The sequence below is a fragment of the Salvelinus namaycush genome, chromosome 6, assembly GCF_016432855.1.
Source record: "Salvelinus namaycush isolate Seneca chromosome 6, SaNama_1.0, whole genome shotgun sequence".
In the NCBI taxonomy this organism is placed as follows: Eukaryota; Metazoa; Chordata; class Actinopteri; order Salmoniformes; family Salmonidae; genus Salvelinus; species Salvelinus namaycush.
In genome coordinates this window covers 38,429,505-38,455,295 of record NC_052312.1, presented here as the reverse complement: position 1 = coordinate 38,455,295, position 25,791 = coordinate 38,429,505, and the positions used below count along the sequence as shown (strand labels likewise).

The window sequence follows — 25,791 nt, the reverse complement described above, 5'->3', positions numbered from 1 at the left end:
ATCATAGGTCATAGCATTCTGTAACCTCTAGTACTTACATTGGTTTGAACCCTTATTTTAGTGGCAGACTCCCCCAACTTAGGTGCTAATCCTCCTGTACGTCTCACTACCCCTCGTGTGAAGTTGATGTTCACAGTACTGTACTTAACCGCTGGCTGGCCCCACTCACACATACACACGATTGACCATGCTGACTACCTTGATTGACATCCTATATGCCTAACTCAGCGCCTTATGATGAAACTGCTGACTGGGGGAACAAAATGGTGACTGGAGAGGCCTGCTTCTTGTGTTTGAAAGGCAATGTTATATGATTGAAACTCCCACCTGGAATTTTCCCGGCTTTTCTCCTCAGATGGTTTTGATTAGTTCCTGTTTCTCATTTCTCCCGTAACCTCCGCGTGTTGCCTGAACTCTCGGCGTAAATATCTTCTGGTGAGAAACTCAGTCGGCGTTATTTTCAACAACAAACGCCCGCGTGTTACAAGTGCTGAATGTCAAACCGTTATTAAAGCACACCGGGCGTGTTTGTGGATGGTTGAGTTAGGCCACAATATCACCTATTGTCTAGCGTAGCAGAGAAACTTCCTCCCACTCCCAATAAGTGTGTTTCTGGGGATGTGGTGCATTGCATTCATTTTCATCACAAGGCTACAAAGGGTGTGATTTTCCCCAGTTGCATGATATCCACTAGTCCCGATGTGTTTTGACGGTAACATACAGATACGTCACTGTGTGTGTGTGTGTGTGTGTGTGTGTGTGTGTGTGTGTGTGTGTGTGTGTGTGTGTGTGTGTGTGTGTGTGTGTGTGTGTGTGTGTGTGTGTACTTTTCCCCACTCCCCCCAGTGTGGAGCGGAGGTTTCTGGTTCAGAGAGAGGGGAGATGAGAGGGAGAGAGGGGAGATGCTTCCCTTGTCTGTCAGGGATCAGGTATTGGGGTTGAGGGCTCAGTTACCCAGAGGGAAACCCCCACCACTGCATGCCTCAGTAAAGGATCTTTAAAACCCATCTCCTACGTCTCCTGTCTCCTCAACCCTCAGCTCTCTCTGGGGTGTTCCATTGGAACTTTTTAAGTTAGCCACAGTATGTAAACATAACATAGTCGTAATCTTTGAAATCACACCACTATGTCCAAATGTCTGCCTTTCAAATGAGCTTCCAAGCAGGATCAGTCGTATCTTTGTTGTTCCAAAGCAAGAGGTATTTGGGAATTTCCCCATGAGCAATGCCTTCATTCATAGTACTACATATTAACAACTAAGTGTATGTTCTTGAAAATATCCCCTCAGGCCTCTCGCTCAGCGCCAACTAGGAACACTTGTCTTGCACAACCTGCTTTGAAATAGTCCAGTTTAAATGAGAACGGGATCCTTTTGATTGCATTCACCTTTGACCCAAAAAGCAACACAAACAAGCCAAATGCTGAATTAATGGATTCATCAAAACCACCACATAAGACACAGCAAACCCTGAAAACAACGGTGCTGCTGTTTTTGAGAGAGAGAGAGAGAGAGAGAGAGAGAGAGAGAGAGAGAGAGAGAGAGAGAGAGAGAGAGAGAGAGAGAGAGAGAGAGAGAGATTTTCAAAACCACTTCTCAATCTATTGTCAAAAGAAGTGGTCGTCCTCCTCTGTTTCATTGAGCTGTATTGATGTGAGTAGACTACAGTTGTCTTTGTAGCAGGAGACCGAGGCACCTGTGGAGCTGCAGGTTCTATTTAAATGCCTGTCCCATCCTCTGTCACAGCGGTGGCTTTACCCTTGAAAAGGTGCGTGGGAGCCCCTGCGTGTCACTTGCTCCCCGTGTCACATCCCATCAGTACAATGAGGTACCACCCAGCCACCAGGGCTCTGCTGATGTCACACCTGTGCAGCAGGGTGAGTGAGAGACAGACCCCAGCTGTCTGTTAGGGCTGGCCACGTACGTACAGTGGCAAGAAAAAGTATGTGAACCCTTTGGAATTACCTGGATTTCTTCAGACATTTGTCATAAAATTTGATCTGATTTTGATCTAAGTCACCAACAATGGACAAAGTTGAGTTGTTTGGAAGGAACACACAATGCTATGTGTGGAGAAAAAAAGGCACAGCACAGCACACCAACATCAAAACCTCATCCCAACTGTAAAGTATTGTGGAGGGAGCATCATGGTTGCTTTGCTGCCTCAGGGCCTGGACAGCTTGCTATCATCGACAGAAATTGAATTCCCAAGTTTATCAAGACATTTTCCAGGAGAATGTAAGGCTATCTGTCCGCCAATTGAAGCTCAACAGACAACGACCCAAAACACAGAAGTCAATCAACAACAGAATGGCTTCAACAGAAGAAAATATGCCTTCTGGAGTGGCTCAGTCAGAGTCCTGACCTCAACCCGATTTGAGATGCTGTGGCAGGACCTCAAGAGAATGGTTTACACCAGACATCCCAAGAATATTGCTGAACTGAAATAGTTTTGTAAGGAGGAATGGCCCAAAATTCCTCCTGTCTGTTGTGCAGGTCTGATCCGCAAATACAGAAAATGTTTGGTTGAGGTTATTGCTGCCAAAGGAGGGTCAACCAGTTATTAAATCCAAGGGTTCACATACCTTTTCCACCCTGCACTGTGAATGTTTATACAGTGTGTTCAATAAAGACATGAAAAAGTATAACTGTTTGTGTGTTATTAGTTTAAGCAGACTGTGTTTGTCTATTGTTGTGACTTAGATGAAGATCAGATCAAATTTTATGACCAATTTATGCAGAAATCCAGGTAATTCCAAAGGGTTCACATGCTTTTTCTTGCCACTGTCCCTGTGCTGACACCATCAATATGCCATTGCAGTTCTAGTTCTGGTTTAGATCTGGTTTAGATCTGGTTGAAGAAGGTTCATTGGGGGGGGTGCTTTGACTAGGACCCTGTTTCCTGACCTTCGACTGGGTCCAGGTAAAATGGTGGGCCGTAGTTAGATACAAACTATAGTTAAGGTCCAGATATTTTCCTGGTCAGGTCAGGGAAAAAAAGTCTGGCCCAAGCCAATAGCCATGACTTAAACATCTCCCACTCAGATAAGACAAACACAGACATTTTGTTTTGGCCGACCGTCAAGTAACTCATTGTTTGGGTGTCTGTCTTGGTGCATTAGGGGAAGAATTCTCACGGCAGTGGAACTTTACAAAAACGCTGGGAGGGTTTTTGGAGACAGAGGAAGCATACGGTGCAATAATGACTATGAAAGGTATCTTGCGGGCTAATTTGGCAGAAAAACAGTCTAACATGAAAGTGACTTGTTGTTGATCGTCCCAGCACAGCCAGTAGAGGATTTGGCGTGCAGCGTTAGAGCGGGGAGCGGCCCAATTAGGCTCTGACACGTCTGATTTGGGAGGGTGGCGGTGTGACAGTCGCCTGGAGGGGTCCTCTCAACACCGACAGGCCAATATGAAGGCTGCTTCACATTACACAGGAAGTTACACATTACACAGGAAGTTACACATTACACAGACGAGAGGAGCTAGCGGTAGGAGGGGGTTCTGCTAGATATAACATTATTATGTATTATCAAGTCAATTTACTCTGCAACTCCTGCTCCATAATGAAATATAAAGGAACTAGGCTTTCCTCACAGTGAAGCACCGAGGGAGCTTGTTCATGGCATATTTTGATCTGTTCCTTCTCTGTAATCTGTCTCTCTTCTCCTCCACACCCTGTGGATGGTTCTGTGCAGACTTAGTACTAGCTTAACTGACAGGCCCGGCCTTTGGGGAGCTGTTGTCGGTACTGTGCGACAGCCCAGCCTGACGTCTTGAAGCCTGGCTCTGTCTCCAGTCAGCTTGTTAAGGCTGCCTATGTTTGGCACTGTGTGCTCGGTATGGTCACAGTATGAATGGTAATGCTAGCATGTCTCTGTCTCTTTCCCGTGTGTCTCTATGCACGGTGACAGTAGAAATGCTAATGCTAACATGTCTCTCTCCCCAGAGAGATCTATCATGTGCTGCATATCAAGCATGCAGCCGACCCGTCCCCATGAACTACTGGCTGTTGGAGGTTTACCTCCTGCTCTGTATTGCGGGATCATCCAATCATGCCATTTGATTCCATACTGTGCCAAGTTCTGGTATATGCATGACATTGGCTGTTGTTGATAGGTTGGAGGATCAAGGAGATTTCATTTGACTCACTGGTGGTGGCTTTGGAATAAACGTGTGGTCACATATGTACGACCATTGAATAATGCAAGGGGAAAACTTGGCATGTTGTCCTGAATCACATTGATTTAATGTACATGATTGATGAGGTTTTCCTCAAGATGTTGCAATCCGTGGAAAGATGCCGCCGCAGCAAACCTAATGAATATGTAGTCGTATGGACAAAGTCTCTCTTGTTGTTGTAATACTGATTCACTACATGTCTATTTATGTCGTGAGGAGAGGTTGTAAAGAGTGTCTCCGATGTAGGATTAGGATTTGATAGCTAGTCTGTAGCAAGGTGCAGTAGCTTCCTGCCTCTGCATATGAGGATAACTTACCAAACTGGAGGAGAAGAAACAGTCGGAAACTGACAAGCCATTGCAGTCATACAGCCGGGAAACATGCTTTTGAAGGTGAATTGCTTGTCTCACATAAGATTCGGATGATTAGCGTGATTTGGCTGGAAGTAATGCTGCTTATAGCTCAGCAGATATCATCTTCCAACAACATCATCCTCTCCGACAGTTTGGGTTTCAAACGTGTATATTTCCGTCGCATGAGAGGGCAGATGAACTCCAACAGACTTATAGAATTGCTTGTGGTTTTTGCACAGAATAGTTTTCTGTCATTTCAATAACCCCCCTGGGGAGAGGGTGTAGGAGTGTTTATGTAACCACATAATTGGGGTACTCTGTTGCCGTTCAGCAGCTCCATATGCCATGGTTAAACCAGAGTGCTACTGAAGTGCCACATTCACAATCTGAAATTGTGTTTTTCATATTCAAACTTATATTTCAAAGTCTTCACTTATTTAAATGTTGTTCTCCCCCCCTCATCGCTTAATGGTAGTGTTCCATATTGGATGGGTAGCCTTGGAAGTTCAGTGGAGTATAGCCCAGTAGTTATATGACTGCTTTGTGTTGTAGCCTCTCCGTGCTCTACTGTGCCTCATTTTCAACACATTTGCATAAGTATAAGTGGCTGTTTGGTCAAAGAAGCTTGCAGCAAAATATGATTTTGCCAACATGTTTGCATGCTCACACACAGTCACGCACAGATGCACCAACACACAGGCAGAGAGACACACACGCACCGTCTCAACACACAAACCCGCATACACCTACCACACGTCTCTCACTTTTTCATGCATATATATTGTGTGTTGACCACATTCTCATATGTGTTTGCGTATCTCGGTGTTCTCTGCATGCCGAGTGTCATGGTTTCCATAGTGATTGTATCACTGGGGCCTCAGCTCAGGTGTGTCACGTCATCCATTTGGACAGCATGAGCTGCGTTGAGATGACTTGGGTGCATTGCTTGCTGTTTGGGGTTTTAAGCTGGGTTTCTGTACAGCACTTTGTGACATCGGCTGATGTAAAAAGGGCTTCATAAATACATTTGATTGATTGATTATAACAGGAATAATCGGACACCAATCTCTGTCTCAAAATATCAATATTGTTGGTCGATAGCTTGTGTCGGTTATCAAATCCCGGAACAGTGGTTTGACAATACGATCTGAAAGATAATGGTTGTCTTATCAATGGTGTCCAATGCCAAATTAATTATGGAACTATCTATTCATGTTAATTCTGTTTTTAGATTCAGAAAATATCAATGTGAATAGCCTAGTCCTCACTGAATGCTACACCAACCACGTGACAGGTAAGAATTTGTAAGTGTATTTTAGCAGATAATTCATTACAGAACATAGTGGAGGTGTTTGTTCTAAGGTATTCTGTAGTATTAGACCTGAAAGAGACCACATTCTATTTTCCTCTGTATTTCCTCCTCTGCCATCTCTATGGGAATAGGAGCTCATTAACCATAATGTGTATCATGCATTCTACCTTCTTAGATTTTAATGAGGTATTCTTGTGTCTCTAACAAGGCCTTCTCAAAGCAACGCTCCGCATTCCTGCTTAATGACGTATTAGCTGTGCTCCGTGGTTAGAAAACACAGCCCTCTCCTCTAGTCTGATACACACACTAACAACGCTACTATCTTGTCAGCTGGCCTCGAAGATTAGAGCATTGGGATGATCAAACACGGGCTGTCAACGCAAAATTGATTGGTTTGAGCTCTTTGATTGATGAAACAGCCTTGTATGTGTTGTTAGGGATTCCAACAGAGGTGTGTGTGTGTGTGTGTGGCACGCTGCACACACACTCAGGTGTTTGTCTTAATGAGCAGGACTTGTGTGTGTGTGTGTGTGTGTGTGTGTGTGTGTGTGTGTGTGTGTGTGTGTGTGTGTGTGTGTGTGTGTACTCTGCACACACGCTCCGGTGTTGGTCTTAACGAGCAGGGCTGTTCTCTGGGCATGCTCTGCTTTAATGGAGCTGACTAGATGAAGGGTCTTCAGTATATATTGACTTTTAATCAACACCACTTGTATTACTGCATATTTGCAGTATTTACAAAAGTAATACCGCTTACTACATGACAATAGCCTGTACTGTAGTTATCTCCTGTTTACTACATGACAATAGCCTGTACTGTAGCTACCTATTTTGACTTACAGTAAAACTGTTCTAAGGCAATGAAATATAATGAAATGTGTGTGTCTGCGATCGTGTGTCAGATTTGCAGTGTTCCTATGAGGACTTAAACCATGCTGTTTTGAGCAGGCCAGCCAGACACACAAGGGATTGAGAGCTCAGCGCTCTGTCTCAACAGCCAATCAGCTCGCAGGGGCATAAGCCAGGCCCACTGCACATCTGTATGATGATGTCATTGGCCACTGCAGACAGGTCTGTTTGCATGACAGCTGATCGGCCAGGCTTAGTAACCCCAGGCTCCCATGATCCTTCTGCATGTCCTCACTCTTGCACAGCACAGCTCAGGCCAGTACCGTACAGCATAGCACTGTACAGTGCACTAACAGCAGAGCACAGTGCTACTATCACGGCCACACTAGGAAACTAGACCAGCGAGGAAATTGTCCATCAAAACACCTTTCTTGCAGACAGGTGTGACTCAAACTGACAAAGCAGTTCAAGTCACACTAACTGGCCTTTATCTCAGTGTAAGAGTGTGTAATTCCCCCTGAAACTGAGCACACAGTCAAATGGATCCATTCCTGTAGTTTGTACCCATAAAAAGAATCTGGATTCTAGTCATTTTAATGTTTAAAGTTTCCTTGGGTGTCATCTTTATATGTCTGTCTTCCTGATGCTTCTCCCTTGTAGAAAGGACTGATGTTGTTCATGACTATATGGATGGAAATTAGCAAGCACCGTAAAGAAGCCCCAAAACAACTGTTGATAATGACAGAGACAGATCGCTTCCTAGATGTTACGTACATTACATATGGACGGAATTAAAGCATGACAACAGTGACTGAGGAGAGACAGACAGACAGACAGACACATCTGGCTGGTTCTGTTTATGTGGTGGTGAGAGGCTCAGCATGCTTGAGGACACAGCCCAGACGGACAGACTCTCTCCTCCCCTATCGCCCCTGGGAGCTATACCCCTGTGTGCAAATGCTCAGGCACTGGCTCATTATCCAATCAGAGCTCTGGATACTAGGCCCATCTGCCTTGTCTGTGCCCAGCTCTGCCCTGGCATCTCCCTGCGTAGGGGGTAGAGGACGTGGAGCATCAGTTCCACTTCCCAGCATTCAGGTCCCCATGGATGGAAAAAAAAGGGAGAGAGGAGAATTAGATAATGTTTAAAAACGTTGTCTTTTGCCCGTTTCCATTTCCATGACTTTAACTCGGTGGCTGCAGCAGCTTCAGCACGATGTCATGGTTTCTTATTAGAGCAGAGGCCCTGGGGAATCAGACGGTCGTTAAGACGCGATAGTCTCTCGATTAAGGCTCATTTCCACAGGCATTTCACGACTCTGAGGACCAGAGCCTTACCACACGCTCCCGTAATTACCAGAATCCTATTATTATTCGCCCAGTCTGAGCCGCCTACTGATACAGAATCTCATTTTGAAGAGGGTTATTATGCAATTAAGGACCAAAAGTATATATCTGGCCCCGGCTTGCCGTGTAGCAAACTATGAATGGTTTGGAGTGCTTCTAGTGATGTGGTCAGAAACATATAAAATATTGACCTAACAGTGTTGAACTGTAGTTCATAGGATCTGATGTAGCGCTAGTAGCACTAAAGGAAAAGCTGTAGTATAAAGAGCATATGCTTTGATACCCTCGATGCCATATCCCACTAGCATGGGTCTATGCTCAACTGAATCAAGGTCACCCACAGTCTGCTATGTTATTTACCGTTATTTATCCAGGCGAGTCAATTAAGAGCCAAATACATTAGCTGAGTTAGGGAACAAGTACATTGGAATTTTAAGTGTTCTTTTAAGAGTAAATTGTTGCAATGCGTTACGCATAAATATTCACTTTTAATAAGCCTACCAAGACATTGTAATAGGATGTCGCATTGTGCTTAAAGGGATACTTCGGGATTTTGGCAATGAGGTGGTTTTATATTCGAGCAGATTCCCATAGATTTCCAGTCATTGTGCTAACGCTAGTTAGCATTAGCTTGCGAGCTACCGCTAACTTCCTTCATAGTGGACACAGAGAAGTACAAATGGTATCCACTAGTTCATCTGACTCTGGGGAAGCAGATAAAGGGCCTCATTGCCAAAATCCCGTAGTATCCCTTTAAACAAGAAATAAATAAGTCTTAAATGTTTTATTCAATAAGGTCCAGTAAATGGACTATTGGTACCTTGGCCATAGAATTGGATTACATAATTCAACAATGGCAGTTTGTACTCTCCCAGAGAGAGGAGCCAGTCGATGGGAGGAAATTGGATGAGGCCACACCAGGCCATCCCCCTCATAGGAAGTCTATGCAACTAAATGTCCTCCACTTTATAAAATGGTAGATAAAAGCTTCTCTTGGTCAATGCCGCATTCATCTTAAATGAATGAAATGGTTCTCTTTTTATAGAGAACTCAGGGAGCAGGGGAAAAATCAATATGGAGGATGGAAGATATTGAAGGTTTCTGGAAATGGATTTTGAGCAAGTGGTCTGATTGAGGGTTTGGAATTGGTTCAAGGCAGACCAAGTGTAATACTACATACTGCGGTTTATAACCTTTGATTACAGATCCTCTAATGAAAAGAAGATGTGGAGGAAAGACCTTTCTATGTGTGACTACTCGGTTGGACCTTTAGTCCCACATAACGTCCCTTGAACATCTTACTCTCCCACTCTCTCTCTTCTCTCTCTCCCCCTCCATTCTCACCCTCTCACTCACTCTGTTTCCCTCCTTCTATTTCTCCTTCTGTAAGGATCTCTCTTAGGGAGATCTGCCTGACTCAGGCCAGAGCTGAAAGGTGCTGTGCTATGTGCTCTGTGCTGGAGGTGCTGTGCTATGTGCTCTGTGCTGGAGGTGCTGTGCTATGTGCTCTGTGCTGGAGGTGCTGTGCTATGTGCTCTGTGCTGGAGGTGCTGTGCTATGTGCTCTGTGGTGGAGGTGCTGTGCTATGTGCTCTGTGGTGGAGGTGCTGTGCTATGTGCTCTGTGCTGGAGGTGCTGTGCTATGTGCTCTGTGCTGGAGGTGCTGTGCTATGTGCTCTGTGCTGGAGGTGCTGCTAGCTGGTCCCCAGTGAAGTCATTACTGCACACAGCTCCTGCCTGCCAAGATCTGCACACTCACGCCTTACAATGAATGAGGGCGTTGCCTACAGTATAATCAAATCAAAGTTTATTGGTCCCGTACACAGATTTGCAGATGTTATCGCATTTGTAAATGTATTTGGAATACATATATTTGTATGGACATATATTATTTGGACAATTTTGTATACTTCTCGTCTTTTTTTTTGGTATGGGATATGGAAGCTGTATCCTACTGTACAGTACATGTAATACAGCTGTAATAAACTGTAGCCTAAACACTGTACACATTTAGTACAAATCGAGAGCTGGTAATAACTGAAATGACTGAGTACACACACTATCTAACACATCAATAGCCCACACATCATGGACACTGATGCTCCTCTCTTTTCTGGAGAGAAAACAAATACCTTAGGAATGCAATCATTCCTCACAGTAACATAGAGAGGGAGAGAGAGAGAGGTTCCCTCCCCTGTAAACGCACTCCGCGTGTTCTTTGGAGGCAATATAGTATTGGTTAGCCTCCTGCTGATGCTCAGAATAATTACTCGTGGAAGCAGTGGCGGATAGGAGGGAGGTGATTATCGTAGCAAACAGATGGACTGGTCCGAGGCACTGTCAGAATTATGCTGTGCGACGAGCGCAAGGCAATCATGGACCCCGTTATATTACACCGACTTTTTCTCAGCCGGCCAATCGATAACGCATCCTGCTTTGTGGAGAGCAGCGTCCACTGCGCCTCTTGATCGGTTGTGAAGATTCCAACCGTTGCGCGTCGCCTTGCCTGGACCCTCTCGGGTGTGGGTGTGCGGTGCCGATAGTGCTGCCACCACGAGACCTCAGTCGGGACAGGTTTAAAGTTATCCTTTGCAGCACCCAGATGTGTGCAAGCACATGTTTTGATATTCTGAATAGGCTACATCGGTTTTAAAAATCTCTGACCACTTTTGGATTGCTTCGAAGGAAATATGATTTTTTCAGATATGAGCACCGGGACCAACTCCCCGAAGGTGCACCCGCCGAACGGGACAAGATATTACACATTCCAGGCAAGTACCTTTACCATTCCTCCGAATGTTGACATGCCAGTGAATGCGACCATGTGATGGGCGTTGGTTCAATATGAGGTTTGATTGTCGATGTTTACGTTTTTCTCGAAACGAACACGATGTGTTTATTGCCTGACCATTGCTCTATTTAAAGGAATGGTTATGATTGTCAAATTAGCATATCACATGGTTTAAAAGGAATTGCCATATTATTTGTTACACATTCGGTGAGTAATTAGGAACCAACCCTATGTGCACGGTTTGCACAACGTTATACTACCCATAATACGTTTTATTGTAAGTTGCTTTAAATCGTTTTTACACTTGCATTGGGATGTATCTTATGCATTTCTGAAGTCAATGTGGTGGAGTAGTATACTGGGTGAGCTTTATGGGGTTTTGTAAAGTGTTGAATAAGAGGTGAAAAGGCGTCATCCGCAGGCACGTGTGCGCGATCAAGCGACCGCAGTTAGAATTCCTGTGGGGATGTGCGTTACCACAGAGTCACTTGGACGGCGACCATAATATTAGGACACATCCCTGCTTCCTCCTCTCATCCCATGAGATGACATGGACAGAAAAGAGCAGGTCTAACTATCCAAACAGACTACACATGCATGCTTCCCACATACTTTGTGTAATGTCATGAGAAGATAGTCTACTGTGTTATTCCCTTCATTAAATAAATAATCTGAGATTTGAGTTCTGTCGCACTATTGAATCCAGCGATAGTTTCATTTTGCTCCATGTATAATTTAGTTAAATGGTTAATATCCTCGCTCTATATTTAACATTTGTATAGTATTCTGATATACTCTCTCAGTTCTCGACTTTTAAAATAAGATATAGCCTAGTTTACTATCAAAGTTGAATAGAAAACTCTTCATATTGATTATTACAATAAGGAGTAAAGTCACCAGGGAAGCCAATCCAGAAAAAAAGCAATATTACAACCTACAGTATGTGTTGTGATAATTGCGTTGTTTGCTCAATAACCTGTTAGTTCATATGCCTTGACACCGTGATATATTGATATATAGGCCTAAGACCGAGACAATAAGAAGACACAGTGGCAGAATAAATTCAACCACACATTTGTTTCATTACAAAACCGGAGAGCAACATCTGTCAGGTGAAGTCCAGAAAACATATTGCATGTAACAAACAATTGTATTATGAGAGTGTTATAATGTATTTATTTTCTTAGTTTTTGTGTAGTAATTGCCAAGTGCAACATGGACTCGTGCTGGGAGCAACACTAGGGGTCCATGCTCCACTAGGGAGACAGGTTAGGATAGGGATTAGACTATTTGGGGGTAATTGTATTTTGTTTTTGTGGTAGAGGTAGAGGTATTGGAGGACAACTGAAGGTACGACTTACAGTTAGTATGGATAGGAGTATACAAATTATGGATAAGTGTATAAAAATGATGGTAAGGACAAGGATCAGTATCTTAAAATGTAACCCATCATGGTGATCTGTGAATTAAGTATAGCCAGATGTAATTCCAATGGGTTGGCTTATAATAAGAAAAGAAGATCGGTTTTTACATGGCTAAAGGAGAAGGATTACCATATTTATTGTCTTCAGGAAACTCATTCAATATCTTCTGATGAAGTGGCCTGGGAAAAAGGGATGGTAAAATGTATTTCAGCATGGGTTAAGAAATTCAAATGGTGTTATGATCCTACTAAACAATTATTTGGATCTTGAGGTACAACAAATTAAAATAGATCCTCAACGAAGATGGATTGCCTTGAATATATTACTTGATGACAAACAGTTATGGCTCATAAATCTATATGGACCAAATAATGATGATTCAAACTTCTTTGAAAATATTTACAATAATCTAATTAGTCACCAAAATTGAAAAAACTATTATAATGATAGGGGACTACAACACAGTTTTAAGTACATCAACACACCGTAAAGGCTGTCATACTACCAACTATCCCCCTTTGGCGCTCAAAGAGATTAGGAATATTATGGACACGTTGGAACTGGTCAATATATGGAGGCTTAACCCTTGTGTAGTCTTAACAGTCTGTTTAATCTCCTTGTCCTAAGGGTAAAAAATGACCCACCACTAAACCCCTAAAATAAAGCAGCTTAATTGAATTTTAAACCCAAAATCTATTTTGCATGAAGAAACAACCTATCATTCATCACAAACTTTGTGAATATCTGGGTTTTCCCTCTTCACAATGCAGAAAGACTGCATTTAATCAGTGGACACCACTAGTTTTTATTACAACACACCTGTCATAATTGTTTTCTTTACTAATTATTATTATAATTGCTAAAGGTACTGCATAGGTGTAAACATAATTTTTTTAGCAAGAGATAGCACTTGTATAGCCAAAGAAAGTAGCAGAAATGTGCAGAAAGTAATTTTGAATGCATTTTATTGAAGGGAAACAATAACAGTCTTGAACTTTAGTGATAGTGATATATTCTTATATACTGTACAATGAGGAATTCAACTACAAAATACTAATCTTCTCCCATTTTTTTAACCATTGTCCCCACCCACAAGGTGTATAAACAACAACATTAAATACAAATAAAATAAGATAATAGACACAAAACAAAGAATGTGAAGAACATAAATCAATCAACTCTAATTAGCACATGTAGGACAGTATGCAAGTGTGTGTGTGTGCATGGGCTTTGCAGATGTATTTCTCACATGTGCAGCACATAGTATTTGTTTTACAGTCCTTCTTTGGGGGGCAGAATTGGCATCTCCTACTCTTGCCTGCCCCAGCTGCAGCCTCAGGTGGATCAGGACAAGATTCAGCCCCCTGAACAGCTTCCACAAGCGCTGCAGAGGCTGCTGTGCGGGGGAGGTGCTCCCTTCTTTGAATGTGTGGGGTTACAAGTGCCTTTCCCAGCTGCTCCAGGAACACCCTCCTCTTGTTCTGCTTATCAGGCATCCAGGTAGGGTTGATCTTGTTCCATATCACGAAGGCATTGTATGAGGGCACATCAATAATGTTATGGAAGATGACCAGGGGCCAGCGGGCAGCCATCCTCCTGCAGCTGTAAGTTCAAATCACCTTGTCCAGGTTGTCCACACCTCCTTTGTTGTGGTTGTAGTCCAGGATGATGGCTGGCTTCCTGTCCTCACGATCACTGATCTCAGCCATTTTGTGCAGTCTGCTCAGGAGGACCACATTCTTCTTCCTCTTTGGGAGGTAAGAAACTAGAGTGGTGGTGGGGGTGAAGGCAAACTTTGATGAGAAGGCCTCTCTCCCCCTTGTTGCGAGGAGTGCAGGGGGAAGCTCAGGCTTGTTCTTTCTAACTGTGCCAACCATGGTAATCTTCCTCTTCAGGAGCTGCTGGTTGAGTTAAATCAGTAGCACACTCAATCTCAATTTCTCATTGTGTGTGTGTGTGTCTTTGTGGTTTTTGTTGTGTGTAAATGATTTTATAACTGCCGGGTCAGAAATTACCCTAAGACAATCTTTGTACCCTGGTGGTGTACAGCTTCCATGGAAATATAAACAAAGGCGATGTTTCACTTTTTCTAATGTTGGGGTCACTCAAGGAAAAGTCATAAAATTTCAAGTTGAAAAAATATCATTTAGGGAGTTCTCTCTGCTGTTAAACATAGACAGGTCATTTTTTACCCTTAAGGCAACACAAGGGTTAAAAACCCAGACCTTGTAAGATATACTTGGAAGAGGCTAAATCAAGCTAGTCAGATTGATTACTTTCTGGTATCATTTTCTATGGTGAAAAAGTATGTACTGAGGACTGAATGCGATCAGACCATCAGCTTATAACCCTCCATTTAACTATGACAATCTTTCCATGAGGACGGGAGTATTGGAAATTAGATCAGTTTGTTGACCGACAGTACATTTTTAATGAAAACTAAGGAGTTTGTAACAGATTTTTTTCTTACATAATACAGGTTCAGCAGATCCACTTATTGTACAGGATGCCTTTAAGTGCGTCTTTAGAGATCATTCAATTCAATTTTCATCTCAAAAACAAAAACAGATTGGGTCTACAGAGAAAAGACTTACAGCAGAAATAGAACATGTAAGATTACACATCAATGGTGTTGATAAATGTTCTACAGAAGTTCTGAATAGTTTAGATGCAAAACAAAAGGAGTTTGAGGACTTTTTTCAGGAAAGATCTGGTTTAATTTATAAAAAACAAGCAAATTGGATGACAAACTGCGAAAAACACACCTTCAACATATAAATGCCACCAAAAAGAATCCTCAGAAAATAGTTAAATGATGGAGAAAACATTGTCTCACCAAAGGACATTTTGATTGAAAAAGCAAAATAATGTAAAAATATTTTTACTTTCAAGTTTCTTGAACTTCACTGATGAAGAGTGTCTCAATTATTCATATATAAATGTTAAACTGTCTGACACACAAAAAGAAGGGTTGATTACTCAGGAGCGCCCCCGGTATAAAGACCCAGTCTCAAAAAAATTAGAGGTCCCTCACCCATCAATGTTGCGATGCAAAAATATTGGCAAAATGTATTGCTCATAGAATTAAAAAAGTCTTACTGGATATTATTAATCATGATCAGACAGGATTCTTAGAAAGAAGATATACTGGAGATTACACAATTATTAGAAATAATTGAAAACTATGAGAATGCAAGGAAACCAGGCATAATCTTTATAGAAGATTTTTAGAAAGCCTTCGATAAAGTACGGCTAGACTTTATAAGTGCCTGGATTATTTCAATTTTGGAGAATCTCTTGTAAAATTTATAAAAGCCATGTATAACACTCCTTTATGTAAAATGATAAATAATGGTTATTTCTCTGAGAATGTTGAAATGTTAAGAGGTGTAAAACAGGGTTGCCCTCTTTCACCATGTGCACCATGTGCATCAATGGCCATTGAATTGTTAATTATAAAAATCATATCCAATGATAAAAGTAAGTGGTTAGAAATGTATGGATTAGAAACAAAGGTATCAATATATGCTGATGATTCAAGTTTTTTTTCTTGAGTCCACAATCTTCAACTCTGAACAGTCTTATTGAGGACCTGGATAATGTCTCCAGTTTATCTGGATTAAAACCCAACTATGATAAGTGTACTATATTACGGATTGGGTCTCTAAAAGACACAAACTTTAAATTGCTATGTGGTCTCCCGATTACATGGGTGGATGGTGCTGTTGATGTGCTTCGTGTACACGTTCCTGAAAAGTTGAATGATCTTGCAACTATCAATTTTGATACAAAACAGATAGGATCTTGAAACCATGGAAAGGGAAACAAACACATGTCAGAAATGTACACTGATTCATTCTCTAGTGATATCACTGTTTGCATATCTATTAGTGGCTCCAAGATAATGTTTTTTCAAGTTATGTGAGCAAAACATATTGATAAAGGATTTACCCATTTTCTTGGAGAGAATGTTTAAGAAAGGTATCCTGTTTATGAATGACATTGTAAACAATGACGGTAGAATTATGTCATATAACCAATGAATCCAGGTGTATGGAGATGTATGCTCAATACAAAATTATAACCAACTCATCGCAGCTCTGCCACAAAAATGGAAGAGGATATTACTTAAAAGAGAAATTAATGAATTTGTTTGTCTGTCGCCAATTAATAATCATAAATGGCTTAAAATGACTAATATGAATCATAAAATGTATCAGTTTCACTTACGGTCAAGAGTTTGACAAAATTCAAGATAGTTGGGAGCAGATTTTCGATGTCCCAATACCATGGCATCGGGTTTATGAATTGATATACAAAACAACATTTGACGCATCAAGTCGTTCTTTTCAATTTAAGCTATTATATAAAGTTCTCGATACAAAAATAACTCTCAGTATATGTGGTATTCAACAGTCAGACCAGTGCAGACTCTGCCATGAGGAAATCAATAGAACATACAGTGAGGGAAAAAAGTATTTGATCCCCTGCTGATTTTGTACGTTTGCCCACTGACAAAGAAATGATCAGTCTATAATTTTAATGGTAGATTTATTTGAACAGTGAGAGACAGAATATCAACAAAAAAATCCAGAAAAACGCATGTCAAAAATGTTATAAATTGATTTGCATTTTAATGAGGGAAATAAGTATTTGACCCCCTCTCAATCAGAAAGATTTCTGGCTCCCAGGTGTCTTTTATACAGGTAATGAGCTGAGATTAGGAGCACACTCTTAAAGGGAGTGCTCCTAATCTCCGTTTGTTACCTGTATAAAAGACGGGGGCGAGCGCAACAATGTCATACTCTTTCTGACCAGACAGCATCAGATGTATGTGGACACCCCTTCAAAATTTGTGGATTTGGCCATTTCAGCCACACCCGTTGCTGACAGGTGTTTAAAATCGAGCATGAACACCCACTGACCAAAACACCCACTGACCAAAACACCCACTGTCCAGAACATCCACTGTCCAGAACACTGTCTTATGGGAGCAGCAATTTGTATTATCTGTGTATTGTATTGTTGTTTTAAAGAAAAATTATAGATTTACATGACCTTCAGCATGGTCAAGCAAGCTAATTTTTCAGACTACTAAACAACTATTGATTTAGAGCCACAGAGAGTTACTGCAAGTCACAAAGAAAACAGGAGCTGCCTCCACTATTCCAACACCATTTCAACTTCAACGTTTCATCATCATCTAATCACCTAATGTATGCTTAGTCTAATACAGTGACAACTCAAAGATACCCCAAAGTATTTAGTCCAATAAACGTAAGCTAAGTAGGATGTGGCTGTCCATGGTACTGATTTGCGCGTGAGTGTGCGTGCATGCAAGTAGAAAAAAAACATGTTGACTCACCCTACTTGTAGAGAAACACCAATGCCATCCTCCTCTTTCATGTTGCCTAAACGGTCTATGACTCTGTCTATGACTCTGTACACGATTTTAGGTTTGGTTGTCCTAGGCTACCTGGCTAAAATACTTGCTTGCTAGTTTAACTTCCTTTCATGAGATACTATACGCCAGTCCAGCTAGTTAACATTAGCATACTACTGTACATGTAGCTACATGTTGAACTTCCATCCTCTCAGGCCAATGGCACCATGTATGAATTTATGGTTGGATCAGAATCACCGTTATAATAATTGGCCATTGCAGAGAATTAAGTAAAACCACAAGTTCAAATCCCTATCTCCATCCATGGCTAATTTAGGAAAGGGCCGATTTTTGCTAGCTAGTAAGCCACCGGAGGACAACACAATGAGATGCAACAATTCAAGTTTTTTTCTGTGAATAATGACGTTTGTCTAGTGATGTGATTGGTCTGAAGCCAAATCCAAACTGGCTTCCCTTGACCCTTTTTTTGTTGTGACAGGACCATGCACAGCTGAGCTCACTCAATGCTGATTGGCTATTTTATAAAAAAAATTATCAAGGGAGGTCAAATGCTTGCTAGCTTCCCTTGCATTCGTTCTGCCCCTGAACAAGACAGTTAACCCACTGTTCCTAGGCCGTCATTGAAAATAAGAATTTGTTCTTAAATGACTTGCCTAGTTAAATAAATGTAAAATGTAAAAAATTAAAAATAATAATATGCTACAGGCGGCAACAATGTCATAGTCTTTCTGACCAGACAGCATCAGATACACTATATATAGAAAAGTATGTGGACACCCCTTCAAATTAGTGGATTCGGCTATTTCAGCCACACCCATTGCTGACAGGTGTTTAAAATGAGCATGTATAAAAACAGAGCCAATGCAGCCTCCATAGACAAACATTGGCAGTAGAATGGCGTTATTGAAAAGTTTAGTGAATTTCAACGTGGACCGTCATAGGATGCCATCTTTCCAACAAGTCAGTTCGTCACATTTCTACCCTGCTAGAGCCACCCCAGTCAACTGTAAGTGCTGTTATTGTGAAGTGGAAATGTCTAAGAGAAAGTGCACCCCTAGTGCTGAAGCGCGTAGCGCGTAAAAATTGTCTATCCTCGGCTCTAACACTCACTACCGAGTTCCAAACTGTCTCTGGAAGCAACGTCAGCACAAGAACTGGATTTCCATGACCGAGCAGCCACACATAAGCCTAAGATCACTATGAGCAATGCCAAGCATCAGCTGGAGTGGTGTAAAGCTCGCCGCCATTGGACTCTGGAGCAGTGGAAACACATACTCTGGAGTGATGAATCACCATCTAGTGGAATGACTTCCCAGAAGAGTGGAGGCTGTTATAGACCAACTCCATATTAATGTGCATGATTTTGGAATGTTTGACGAGCAGGTGTCCACATACTTTTGGTAAAGTCGTGTAGATATCCCACACATTCTGAGACAGAGGGGAGCTGTTTCGTTCGCTTGGATACTTTCTCCGGTGAGATACATTCAGCCTCTTGCGAATTAAAGGACATTTATGAAACACAGAGACGATAAATAATAATTCTTGTATATTTTATTCTTTGTACTTTTTGGGGGGGGAAGCCTGGCTTCCCTTGGCATCCATGAATGGTGTCAGTGGATATTGATCCAAGTCTCCTATGGCTGTTGTAACTAAGCCAGCCATTTTAATTGAACTGTGTGAAGAAGGAGGAAACACCTTAGAGATGATCCCTGGCTGTCTGACTCCACCATCTCCATCTCTCACAGCACCTATACAAGAACCCGCTTGGCTTTGTTGCCGCTGCTCTGTGGAGGCTAAAAGAGATGGATGTTGAAACACCGTTTCCAGGTGCAGCGGATATTGCCAATAAAGTATTGGATCTATTGATGTTGATTGGAGTGGGGGTCTCTTGATAAAAACGCATACACTGCTTTTTGAAGTGAGCCTAAGTAAAGTGCAAATGGAAATGTTGCTGACTCATGATAGAATGTTGATGATTACATGGATGGCGGACACAAGGCATTTGTTTTGGTCCAAGCTTTCATTACAGGTCCATCACAATAGATGCCGGGGTAATTGATGTGTTATAGGCAGTTTTAGTTGGTATGTTTCTTCCTTCTGTACTCATTGGACCCGTTCACCCCGGGGTTAATGGACATTAATGATTATGGATAAAAAGATGATGGCTTGTCACATTTCTGGAATATTCTTTATAGCTCAGTTGAGAGATCCAACACCTACCCACATATGACAGTCTACAACGTTCACACCTTGCGGTTTATACCATCACTGACCTGTTGTTTTCATTGTAATGTCCTATGAGGGTGACACCTTTGGTTTATTGGTTTCCCCATGAAGGACTCCTGTTGTTCTAGCTGGTTTTTGCTGTTGGAAATGCATTATGAGATGTCAGGCTCACTTATCACATAGATGGTACAATGGGGCAAAAGCCACACAGTTTCCACACTCAATTGTATTTTTCCTCTCTGTTAACTGGTTACATCCAATATCCTGGGCCCATGCCATCTAACCCTCTAGTCGCTATTACCTCATGATCTAAAATATCTTTCTTTAACAGTATTTGTCTAGGTCATCATATACAGTACCAGTCAAAGGTTTGGACACACCTACTCATTCCCAGGTTTTAATTTATTTTTACTATTTTCTAAATTGTAGAAAAATAGTGAAGACATAAAAACTATGAAATAACACACATGGAATCATGCAGTAACAAAAAAAGTGTTAAACAAATCAAAATAGATTTTAGATTCTTCAAAGTAGCCACCCTTTGCCTTGATGACAGCTTTGCACACTCTTGGCCCGTTACTGAACGACTCCCTCACATATCAAAAAGATTCAAGGTAATAAAATCCCATTTCACAGGTTCTAGTCACACAAAACAGCCATGCCAAAAATAATCTAAACCGCCGTAGCAAATACTCGCTGGCTCAAATAACCCCAACGCTTGTTGTTTACTAGCTCCTGATTTCATTCACCTTCTCAACCTGGCCTGTATTTGCAATTATATGCTGTCTGGGCAAGTTGAATTAAATTGCAAAGTAGATGGTTCTCGGTGGTGCTATCAAGATGATGCAGTTATTCAATCCCTTTAGTATTCCCCACAAGACCCGGCACACATTCACCACGAGTCAATATTAGAGTTGGCAGAGCCAAGCAGATCTGGAGCTCCACATACTCAGCATGCTGTGTGTACACTAAGTATGCATCACAATTGGCACCTTAGCACCTATATAGTGCACTACTTTTGACCAGGTCCCATAGGGTCCCATTTGGAGCGCAACCAAAGACTCTCCTGAGCATCTCTCATCCAGCCTTTTTAACTCTACCTATATCTCATAGAATTGTCTGATGACATTTACAATCATATAAATTTACAATCATATAAATCATACAAACCTATTAAGGGCAAAAAAGTGGTCCTGCCTTACTCTGCCTTCCTCATATCTCTGGTTTTGAATCAGGCTCCTTCTCTAGACTACTGAATAAATGAATTAATGAATAAAATAACTATCGCCTCTCTTTCATAACCTTAGGAGGAGTGATTGGTTTATGGTACCTTTTTCTGACCCATGTGATGTGCTGCTCAGGGTCTGTCTGGTTGAAGCTGCAGCCACGGGCTAAGAGGATGTCATTAGGCTGGTGTGTGTGTTACTGTTAACCCACTGGCAGTGTTGGAGTCTGTCCCAGGGATGAAGGTGCTCCAATGGGATTATAGACACTGGCCAGACCATGTCAGGGGGTTCAGAGGGAGACTGTTAGTCAAGGGCCTCTTTGATGTTAAGGGCGCTCTATGCGCTTGCACACGTACACACACACATACACACACATGTACACACACACAGACACACACACAGACACACACACATGAGACGTGCAAAATGAGGAGTCCCAGGAGAGTGGCTTTCTAAGCAGGTTTATAACGAGCTTTGATTGGTAGCTAATACAGACAGAGAGGGGGAGAGACCGAGACAGAGAGAGAGAGAGAAAGTCACAGAGAGACAGAGAGAGAGAGGTAGTGAGTTCAAGCAGGCTAATAGGGAGGACTTTGATCTAGTATTCAGACAGGGTCATGAGGTAAGTGCTGTAGTGCGGTAGTGCCCAGCTCCTCCACTGATCCATACATCACTAGAATATTCAACATTCAGCTGTCGCCAGAGAGACTACAGTAGGCCTTGTTGCATGAAATATGTTCTCCTGTATATGTGAGTTACCTGAGTGTAAGTGAGTTTGTATTACTGAGTTCAACCATGTTTTGAAGTATGTAGAAATGTAGCGAAAGTTCCAGGCACTGAAAGTCAAACTATATATCATTCTCCACAGATGGCATTCTTGAATTTGTCTAATGTGATTATATTTACGAGGGTAATAGTCTTGGTGGACGGCAAGGTAATTGAAAGGAGAAATTACATAGCAACAATAAAGTAATTTGATATACATTACATCTGGATAGATAGTACTTATAAATTATACATAGTGTTTTCAGCTATAGCTATTATAGAACATGAGCTACACTGAGTGTACAAAACATTAAGAACACCTGCTCTTTCCATGACACAGACTGACCAGGTGAATCCAGGTGAAAGATCCCTTATTGATGTCACTTGTTAAATCCACTTCAATCAGTGTAGATGAAGGGGGGGGGACAGGTTATTAAAGATGGATTGTTAAGCCTTGAGACATTCGAGACATGGCTTGTGTATGTGTGCCATTCAGAGGGGGAATGGGCAACACAAAATATTTAAGTGCCTTTGTCTTAGCCATAGGCTATTTCATTATCTGGGCTGTAGTTGTTCTTCCTCTTATAAATTGCGGTGGCATGTGATTGGCTCTATTGTGCCAACCTCGGCTCCCCCGAAGGTCTCGCCGCACCGCTGTGCAATCTGTGTTCAATCTGAAATGAGTAGCGTAGGCAGCGAGCACAGATCACCCTAATTAACACAATTATAATAACCACAATTAGGTAACGCCTGCTACCCATTAAAATTAGCGGCGCTCGGGCAAAAGGGGTCATCAGCCATCCAAAAGTTGGTTGGCGTAAAACTTCCAGACAGTTATGCTCATGTTTGTCCAACGGCCATCTCCTCTGCTGCCCTGACAGCCATCCACACTGACAGCATCCCCCAGCCCTCCATTTAAGTGGAGAGTGAGAGGATGACTTGGCCCCATGTCTCTGCCTCATATAGACTGGAATCCAAACCAAATATCACTGTTTAATTTAGTTTGGATTCCAGGCTGTCCCTCAAACCAAAGCCCGGTTTTCTCCCCTCAAAGCCCTATCTGTGGTGAATCTGAATCGGCTCTTGAAGTGTTGTTGGCAGCCAGTTCCTGGGTGTTTTGGCTGTGGATCTGTCATTGGCACTCTGCGGCAACCAGGGTCTCTCTCTTTAAGCAGCTGTCCTCAGTGTTCTTTTTGTAATCTGGCCCAATGCCTCCTCTACCCCCGCTCCCTCCCTAAACCATCCTTCCTCTATCCCTGATCCATCCTTCCTCTATCCCTGATCCATCCTTCCTCTATCCCTGATCCATCCCTCCTCAATCTCTGATCCATCCCTCCTCTATCCCTGATCCATCCCTCCTCAATCTCTGATCCATCCCTCCTCTATCCCTGATCAATCCCTCCTCAATCTCTGATCCATCCCTCCTCTATCCCTGATCAATCTCTGATCCATCCCTCCTCAATCTCTGATCCATCCCTGATCCATCCCTCCTCAATCTCTGATCCATCCCTCCTCAATCTCTGATCCATCCCTCCTCTATCCCTGATCCATCCCTCCTCTATCCCTGATCCATCCCTCCTCTATCCCTGATCCATCCCTCCTCTATCCCTGATCCATCCCTCCTCAATCTCTGATCCATCCCTGATCCATCCCTCCTCAATCTCTGATCCATCCCTGATCCATCCCTCCTCAATCTCTGATCCACCCCTGATCCATCCCTCCTCAATCTCTGATCCACCCCTGATCCATCCCTCCTCAATCTCTGATCCACCCCTGATCCATCCCTCCTCAATCTCTGATCCATCCCTGATCCATCCCTCCTCAATCTCTGATCCACCCCTGATCCATCCCTCCTCAATCTCTGATCCATCCCTGATCCATCCCTCCTCAATCTCTGATCCACCCCTGATCCATCCCTCCTCAATCTCTGATCCACCCCTGATCCATCCCTCCTCAATCTCTGATCCACCCCTGATCCATCCCTCCTCAATCTCTGATCCACCCCTGATCCATCCCTCCTCAATCTCTGATCCATCCCTGATCCATCCCCCCTCTATCCCTGATCCATCCCTCCTCTATCCCTGATCCATCCCTCCTCTATCCCTGATCCATCCCTCCTCAATCTCTGATCCACCCCTCCTCCATCTCTGATCATCCATCCCTGATCCATTTCTCCTCTATCCCTCCATACCTGGTCTCCAGTGAGCACCTGATCAAAGCAATTAAGAAGGAGGCCCACTTGGCTTGTAGTCGCACGGTGGACGGCCAGACGCACTAGACACACGGGCCTGACAGGCAAGACGGACGATGCAGTCGCAACTTCTCATTAACAGTGCAACTTTCACTTGACGTGCACATCAACTCAGGAACAATTAGAGCCCGGGTGAACTTTCTATGGTCTCTGGCAGAGTGCTGGATTGGCATTCTGCACCCATACACACTTATTCATAACATTCATACACACACCACAAACCAGACGATTTGACACACAGATAGAAATATAAGCAGACTGAAAATATAGCCCAGGCCAAATTTATCCTGACTCTGGTTTGGAAGTGATGCTGTTTAAATGACAAACATATGATGGAATGTGGAGGGAATGCTTTTGATTCATCCCTCCCCAGAATTGTCAAATAACTTATCCCCTAATTACCGAAGTCAATTAGATAATGGGCTTTATCTCTATGGAGAAAAATGTATCCTAAAGTTTACCTAAAGTTATGGCTGTGAGATTGGGACTGAAATGCAAATGTGACTTTTCAGACTGAATGACTCAGTTGTAAATAGAAGTGTGTCAGGCTGCCAGGCAAGGGTGGTTCTGCATCTGAATTCTGAAAATGGATAAGTGCCACATTGACTCATCACTGTCACCTCCTCTTTAGCAGAAAAGAGAAAAGCCCCTCTGTGTGAATGAGAAATGAGGGACACCTCCATTTCCCCACGGCAACAAAGGAAACCGTGTCCTCTCCTTCCACTTTCCTTTCCCCACAGGATGAGGAAGTACTTTGAAACGTCTCAATCGCAACAAAGATTAGACCTGAGCAGAACATGACTCATTCCTTTTGATTTAGGCTGTACGCCTCTCCTCAGAGAGCTCTTCCTCTAGTCTGCACTATAAAGCACAGTGACACAGCCAGTTGTGTCTGGATGGATTATTCTATATGTATTGAGTTCAGTTCCTGTTTGACTGAATCTACACTCTTAGAAAAAAGGGTTCCAAAAGGGTTATTCAACTGTCCCCATAGGATAACTCTTTTGGGTTCCATGTTGAACCCTCTGTAGAATGGGTTCTACCTGCAACCCAAAAATGTTCTTCAAAGGGTTCTCCTATGGGGACAGCCGAAGAACTCTTTCAGGTTCCAGATAGCACCAGAAATTCCTATTGGAATGGGTTAGTGACTCATGTGACTGAGGAGGAGTAGGGTCAAGCCCTGTGTGTATTAATACAACAGTACTAAAGCTGATGTGTAGCTGATATCAATAGTGAACCCCATGACACAGGAGCAGCATTTGCCCCTGAACAGAAGTGTGAGTGATGATCACGTGGGGTGTGTTGTGACAGGTCCTTGCCCTCGAAGGTGTGTGAACTGTCACTCCTCTGGGTTAGTAGTGTTCTCTCTGTCTCTCTGGTCACCTGGAACAGACACACACACAGTAGACACGCACAGTAGACACGCACAGTAGACACACACACACACACACACACACACACACACACACACACACACACACACACACACACACACACACACACACACACACACACACACACACACACACACACACACACACACACACACACACAGTAGACACAGTAGACACACACACACAGTGGACCAACACTCACACACACAGTTGACACACACACACACAGTGGACACACACACACACACACACACACACACACACACACAC

The 25,791-nt window shown here is 42.7% G+C and overlaps 1 protein-coding gene across 3 annotated transcripts in view; it reads left to right on the top strand.

Annotated features, from left to right (window-relative positions):
- Nucleotides 1-25,791, top strand: part of LOC120049378 (liprin-alpha-2-like) — a 192,020-nt gene that overhangs the window by 55,330 nt on the left and 110,899 nt on the right. For 2 of the 3 annotated variants that reach the window (XM_038995647.1, XM_038995646.1), the window contains exon 1: nucleotides 10,731-10,811. The exons of the other annotated variant lie outside the window; for it this stretch is intronic. In XM_038995647.1, coding sequence (XP_038851575.1) covers nucleotides 10,731-10,811 — 81 coding nt within the window. Of the gene's footprint in view, nucleotides 1-10,730; nucleotides 10,812-25,791 lie in introns of those variants that run through there. 3 annotated transcript variants of the gene reach the window in all.